Source organism: Pinus tabuliformis, chromosome 5_2, assembly GCF_031772625.1.
Source record: "Pinus tabuliformis cultivar Carrire ecotype Pingquan chromosome 5_2, CPIR1, whole genome shotgun sequence".
NCBI classification, from domain to species: Eukaryota; Viridiplantae; Streptophyta; class Pinopsida; order Pinales; family Pinaceae; genus Pinus; species Pinus tabuliformis.
In genome coordinates, this window is record NC_142306.1 from 180,965,459 (window position 1) to 180,973,281 (window position 7,823).

The following is a 7,823-nucleotide window of genomic DNA, read 5'->3' on the forward strand; positions in this document are numbered from 1 at the left end:
ATTTTGATCAAAAAGTCTGGCCCACACAATCCAAAGGAAACTTTGTCCTCAGCAACTGATTTTGCAGAGGAAATTTCATCTGGCTTGTTTCCTGAGCATCCTGAACTTGTTTCGAGTTTATGTGAGGTGGTTAAGTTAGGGTGTATTTTAGGTTTTGATGATAAGGCAGTAAATTGCATGCTCTAGTCCAAAAACTTGCAACTGTTAGTAGATGATGGACATTTCCTCTCATCTATTTTTCCTACAATGAATGAAAGCTTGTTTCCATAAGAACCAGCGAGAGGATTCTATGGATGTAGCTCTAGTGACACAAAAAACATCTTGATACCAACGAAGCCAATGAAATCAACTAGATTTTATTCACTAGATTGTCTACAAGGATGGGAAACTAGCTTGTTTTTGTTTAAACAAGCAATAACCAATATGGAATAATTTGCATCCAAGAGTATGAAAAAGAATTTGGTGAGGTTGTAATTTCCATTTGTAACAATAGATACATATAAAAAGTATCTTCTGAAGCTGATAGGTGATGCCCACTTCAAATTAATGATTACTTCATAATTTCTCAGTGGTAATGAAAATAGTGGAATGGTGCCACTGAAGCCGGATGATTTACTTGGTAGTCCAAAACTCATCGAACATTTTGTAGTAAATGGAAAATCAAAGGAAACAACTTCATCACTTCCTTCAAGTGGTAATGGCAATGGTGATTTGGATGTAGAGATGCTGAAGTCAATTGTAGGAGCTATTGTTTTGAGCCTTTATGGGTAGAATTTATCATTCGGTAATCCACCTGATAGACCTAACCATGATATTTCTGACATTGGTGTCAACATAAGGCCTTAAAGATGTGTCACTTCAGATATAATCTCTTAGAGGAGCTCATCCCTTCCAATAAAGTCCTAAATATTTACAGAATTGATAGTTCTAGGTCTTACAGAATAGCATAGAAAACATGGATATAACTGGAAATCATATAAAGTCAAAATGTTCTCACGAGTTCAGGAGGGTCCTTCAAGAAAATAGGACTCTGAAACATCTCAATATGTCAAACAATGGCATCATTGATAAGGGTGTTTCACTAGGCCAACCTGAAGAAAATAATTATCTGGATTTTTTTTCCATTGGGGGACCTGAGACTAAGATGGGTAGTTCTGGTGTAAGTGCATTGGTTTAGATGATCTCCACAAACCAGAGTTTACTAAAATTCACTATAAATGATTATTGTAGCATGGGCACAACTGATTTCATCAAAATTCGTGTAGCTCTTCAAAGAATTGCAACTTTGAAGTCCTTGTCTTTAAAGGGATGTAAAGAAGTTGCAGGAGATGCAATACTTGAAGCAATTATGGATACATTGCAGGTGAATCCATGGCTTGAAGAGATTGATCTGAATGGAACTCCACTTCAAGCCTCTGTTAAAACTAATTGTGTTCACCAACAGTTTGGAAAAAATGCCAATTCCGAGCCACATATTGATTACTGGAAGACATGCCCATGAAAGTGCCCAAAACTACTAGAGTTTTCCTCTGTGGACAAAAATTTGCAGGCAAGATTTATGACTTTCCCTATTCAACCTTAATCAATTTCTCACTATACACAAAGGTAAAGGAAACGATCCAATCTGCTTCTATATATTGTGTAAATATTCAATGAGGAGGATGATAATGTATTATATATAATACTTAAAAACAACTATAGATAGATAGATAGATCGATCATGCAATGACAACGAGGAAGATTATTCATTATTTGGAATCAAATAAAATATGACCTAAAAATAGTTTTAAGCTTTTCAAAATTCATAAGAGTAAGAAAATTTTACAGTTTCTAAAATTAGATGACGTATCCTTGTTAAGAATGTTATTGGGTATTCCATGATAAATTGGAAAACCAAGATTGATTTTTCCAATTCAAGTGACCAATACCTACAATTTTGGTTGCATGTAAAACAAATCTATGTAATTCCATATTGTAGAGTTTTGCTCGAGCCAAGCTTCCATCAGTGGACCAAATAAAAACTCTTTTGCACCCAGTTGAACCCATCAGAAGAACTCAATGTAACAAAATCAAGGTCTTGGAAGATGATGATACTAGAATCTAAATTTGGGACCTTGCGGGTCAGCATGAGTTCCATGCTTTTCATTATCTCATGTTCCCTGGTCCTGGGAGCCCATCTTTCTTTCTCATAATTTTTTTCCTATTCAGAAAACCAGACAACAGACATTCCAAAAAGCTTCAAGAACTTGAAGAAGATATAGTATATCAGCTAAGATTTATTGTTTCCAATTCCAGAAGAGAAGAATCCTTTCTCACTCATGTCATAGTTGTTTTCACTCATATTGATAAAACTTTTGAAAGTTTAGAATTTTACTTATCAACTGTCCAATGTGTTTATAGGCTTGAGGATTGTTTCACTACCTTTTTTGAATTATCCCCAACCATATATATAGTGGATGCAATGTCATCTAGTTTAGTGAATGAGGTTTCTCATCATGTACAGCAAACAGTGAAAACAATTTTAGAAAGGGTTCCCAAAATTTACTTATGACTTAAGAGTGTTGTTGTTCAATTGGAAATTTGAGCATTACAACAAGCCAGTTATGAGATGGGAAGAGTTTTCTCAACTTTGTGAAACGAATATTCCATCACTAAGAATACAGTCTCGCTATGATGACCCCACAAAGGTTGAAGAGAGGCGAAGAGCCATAGCATGCTCTTCGCATAAAGTTGGAGAAATCATATATTTTGAAGAGCTTTATTTCATCATAGTCGACTGTGAGTGGTTTTGTGAGGAAGTACTTGGACATCTAGTAAGATTGAACAACAAAAGTGAATCTACTTTAAATCGACAACAAAGGGGCTTTACAACTAGAAAAGAGTTGGAGTTTATTTTAAGACAATATTTATAAGGTTTAGTACTTGGATTTGGTCCCATAATTTTTGAGAATGTGCACCCAAGTCACCTTGTGAGCATGATGTTGAAACTAGAACACTATTATGAACAAGATCCTTGCAATCACAATTTGAAGCTTTTCATACCTGCAATACTAGAGGAAGGTTGGTAGAAGCCACAAACATGGCAGCTAGGTGGATCAAGCTACATCTACACTGGATGCCATTTTGAGTGCAATGATTCAAATCACACTCCTGGATTCTTCCCATAGTTTCAGGTAGGACCCTTTGATTTTAATACTTGAAAATACACAATGAAAATAGTCAAACTAGAGTCTCTTTTATCTTTGAGAAGAATAGGAGACATGACTAATTTATTCTAAATATCATAGATCTCATGTCCTATTTACTGCTCAACCTTGAATAGAGTTAAAGCTGGATATCATATTCCCTGGGGTGGAAGGCATAATATGTTAGATTCACTCACTTATCCATTTAAGGAAAACTGATTCAGGATTGTAATAAAGAGCTTCTACTTGAATATTGTGAGCCATTACGTAATCATTCCCCCATGTTTGTTTACTTATCTATCTCCCCAGGTAAATTCCCGACTATTACATGCAAATGGGGATACAATGCTTATGCCTCCAACGTATCCCTTTGTTCATGGAAAGCAAGGAACATAGGGAATGCATCAAGGAAAAAAATGAATGCTTCCATATGATTCACTCTAATTATCCAACAATGTTTCAATGACCAGTTTGGAATCTATCCTGATAATCAACTCTCATATCTCTCTTTGTAAGGCAATATTTAAGCCTCTTAGAATTGTTCTAAATTCTCCTTCATTATCAGGACTACATTACAGGCCTTCCATGTTTGAAATAGAAAAACTATTAGAGAAATTTCATAGATGGCTACTTGTGCCAACAGCAACGGATTTTCCTTTATTTCCCTATGAAAATGGAATATTTAAAAATCCAATAGGATACAATCTAGATTAGATTCTATCAACAAAGAGTTGGAATGAAACATAAAATCCTTCTATGGAATGAAGAAAACATAACCAAAAACATATTATTTTCGACCAGTTATGGCTTGTCCACATTCTCCACCCATCTTTTAATGCACTTCAATAAAACTTATCAACTAGTTACTAGCCCACAATAAAGTTCTTCTCCACTCTCTCGATCTCATCTTTGAAAAATTTCCTTGTGTCTAGTCTATCGAATTGACATTACAATGAATATTGGTAGGGAGGAAAATACCACTTTTCATACTTTTCGCCTTTTAGTGTGAAATGATAGTCATTTAATTTGTCACAACTGACCATTAATGATTAGGATTTCTCTCTACGTAAAGAGGTTTCAAGATACAAATGAAAATCTATGGTTTCCATGAGCCAAACCTTCCCAGTGAAACAACAGAAACTAAGTAAATGACTCAAATCTTGGAATTTACGAATTTAAATTGGCTACACCTCAAAGAACCGTGGAACCCACACGGAAACAAATTATTTGTTTGGAAAGCTTCTGATATAACAAAACTCAAAGAAAATATGCCTCACTATGAGAAATTTAGGGGAATGAAAATCATAATTGATTTTGTAGTTTGTAATCAATATTGGTGTCCAACAGCTTGGATTGGTTAAAACTTAAGCCCCAAGGAATGTTGTATTCATCACAACTAGCATGTATTCTCTAAACCAACATGTCAATGGCTGAAGAGACCAGGATATAGAAATATTTGAGGACACTTAGAAGATTTATAAAAGAATGGTGCAAACTCACATTTAAGAAATTCAAGTAAGAACCCTTTTTCTATTTGCAATCAATACCAGCATTACATATAGATGCATAATGGGAAACTCCTTCCCTATAAATGATATCAAAATACCACCAAGTTGTCTAGAGTCAATATCTCCATTACAATATATTACCTAGAGTAGATATGAATAGATAGATCTCAAGCCTCAAAGTAGTTGACCAGGCATTAATATCCATCGGTAGCTTAGCTTACATAATCTATATTTCCCTCGAGACATAAGGTCCAAATGGTAGTTGCTTTGGTTATAGGATCCCACAATAGTGTTTTTGTTGCTACCAAGAATGGAATTTGAAACTTGCATTAGGAAATTTCTTCACTTTAGCATCAGACCACAATATTATATCCCAAAGTTGCCCCTACCTACCATCCCTTTTTCTTACCTCTGGTTTTGTTGTTCGACTACCTTACTATGTCGGTTCCACAGAAGAGTGCCCGTCATTTAAGAATGAGTGGAGTGAGATACAAGGAACAATATCAAATTCCCTATTATTGTTTATGAAACTGGATATCATTCATAACAATTAATTCCTTTCGATATATTTGATATCGATATCTAATAGTTTGATTTGCACCTTATCTCATTTTTATGGCCACCTTTTTTATCTGTCATGGGTGCACCTCTACAACAAAATCTTTGGGTCAGATAACAGACAAACTGCCACTTACAAACTTGAGAATAACCTCATCTCAATAGTCATCAATGGCATTGACATCCGAGTTGAACTCATAGCGAAATGGGCTACTATATGGATATATTGGCTTGCTCATCACAAGACCTTAGTGAGACTCTTAAAGTTTTGAACTAGGCTGTTGTTGAAAGCATTCTAAGACTTTGTGCATCATATGCGAGTTTCCAAGGGGTACTATTAGTTCAAGTTACTTTAAGGCCACAATGTATGCAGGACCTTCCACCACCAAGGTACAGGAAGGACCAATTTGTTCTGGTGGAGTATTTGAAGCAAGAGATACTCTCAGTTCTAGTAGATAACATATATAAATACCATCATAGCTAGAGTGTTTTTTGTTGAAGGAGGGTCTAACATCTTAGGGGATGGATTCAACTATGCAAGGGACCTTCTTGGAGAGGAAGAATTTAGGGATGTATTGTAAATACGATATCACAATCTTTACAAGCTCTTTGTTGAGCTAGATGTGCCATCAAGTAATGCCATCCCCATTTGTCAAGGTGCTCAGAATGATGATGAAGAAGAAAATGAAGATGAGTCTATGTCTCCTACCATTGTTGGGATAGAAAAGGGGGTTGAGAAGGTATTAAAGAGACTAAAGATTATTGAGAGGGACCTCTAGGACATCAAGCAAGAAATTCAAGGACTGAAGTATTATGAGCGCAATCTTATGATGTAACTCCAGAAAAAATTGAACAATTTGATCAACTTCTCAATCCAACTGGAAGAGAGAAAAGTCCCACACATGATTTATTTTTTCAAAGAGGAGAGCGGCTTTGCAAAAAGGTTGGTGACAAATAATTTTTTTGGCATGACTGCATTGTAATTACATCTGTTATGTGAATACATGCACAAATTGCATGTTTTTGACAGCCAACTTAGGTACAATTTAATGAAAGTCGACAATAAAACAGTGCAGAGCATCCTTCCATATCTTAACGAGTTCACGAAAATCCTGTAAGGCATGAGTATACTATACATGGACATTAATACGTGGGATTCATTGGGAAATTTGAATATCGACTTCAATATAAAGGATATATAGGGCACATTAAATATGGACAGTAATACTGAGCATTTAAACCAGGAAACCTTTGGGCACATTGAATAGAGACATTATCACAGATAATTTAAACCTGGAGTATGCATCTAGGTTGTTAAGAAGAGTTCACATAAAATTGACTATGGAATCCGAGATATGCAACCTTAAGGACCATATCAAACCAGAGGCTATATAGGTTTGAAATGTGTTGGTTGTAATCAAACAATAACACAACCACAAAACCTGACTAATGAAACCAAATCAGCAACCAATCACAACAAATCCAAATCTACCGAAGGCAAACAAATAGTACCGCTGAGATTGTGAATTGAAGGAAGAATTTTGGCTTCCAAGGATTTGATTGACACCACTCGCACCTTTCTTCCTCTCGCGTGCATTGTTGGAAGAATGAACAAATCCATCAGAAAAATACCCATCCTAATCTACAGATCCACATTCGCTTGTCCCATAATAGTGATTGACATTGTAGAGTGAATAGTAATGGTCAAGATTTCCCATACTAAAGCTCTTTCTCATGCCAACCATGCCATTGTTTGTAGCAATGAGCATGGCCCCAAAAGGTTATTAGTGAAAATTGCTTTCTTATATTTCCATATTTTTCCTTTCACAATTTCGAATAATGGAAGCTTCTTTGATCTCTTCAAAGGTTTCCATCAACCCCGACAACAAATACCCCCTTTCGCAGCGTCTTACAATACAGGTCATCCATACCAAATCTACCACTATATTTTGTATTGTAGGCATTCCTCATCACCTCTGCTATGAAACACGCCTCGACAATCAAGAACGTTATCCAACAAATAAAGAATAATATGATCACCCATGTGTGAGATCCGCCAGGTTTGAGAACGCTTCCACAGCACATGCACCTGGTGAAAGCCAGGACAAGAGCCTAGCTCACCAGAAGAATGAAAAATGCCTCGACTCCATACCAAGTAGAGATGTCTGAATTGTACACATAGAAAGTTGCCTCATCGTACTTGTGTGGAGTCATGACTCTAGTGTTCCTCCTACACTCTGCGGCCACTGCAAAGCGGAAAGCAATGAGATTGAAAATGAAAATGACGGACATAAGCACCTTTGACGCCATTGTTGTTTGCTTGTTGGCGGAACTTGAGATCAACCCTGGGATCAAGATGATTGGACAGATACCTTTGCCTTCTTCTTGGAGTCTTATAACTAAATTTGTAACTAATTTAATATCGGTCGAATGAATTGGATGCCTCGAATTATTTTAATTGTCTAACATCAACATCAAGGGGCACAAGAATGTACACGTAATCTAAGAGGAGAGTTCTTTTGGGAGGGAAACGTCTTACGACGTATTTATATTAACTATATAATTTTTAATT

The 7,823-nt window shown here is 36.0% G+C and overlaps 1 protein-coding gene and 1 pseudogene across 1 annotated transcript; one reads left to right on the forward strand and one right to left on the reverse strand.

The window, feature by feature from the left end:
• Nucleotides 1-588: 588 nt before the first annotated feature.
• LOC149158140 (protein TORNADO 1-like) lies at nt 589-6,369 on the forward strand (annotated as a pseudogene).
• A 742-nt stretch (nt 6,370-7,111) lies between these two features.
• Nucleotides 7,112-7,561, reverse strand: LOC149158141 (uncharacterized). The gene is made up of 2 exons (XM_089433894.1): nt 7,373-7,561; nt 7,112-7,243 (listed from the first exon to the last, which is right to left on the reverse strand). Exons 1-2 carry the CDS (start codon nt 7,559-7,561, stop codon nt 7,112-7,114), a joined length of 321 nt encoding a protein of 106 aa, XP_089290020.1.
• Nucleotides 7,562-7,823: the final 262 nt, after the last annotated feature.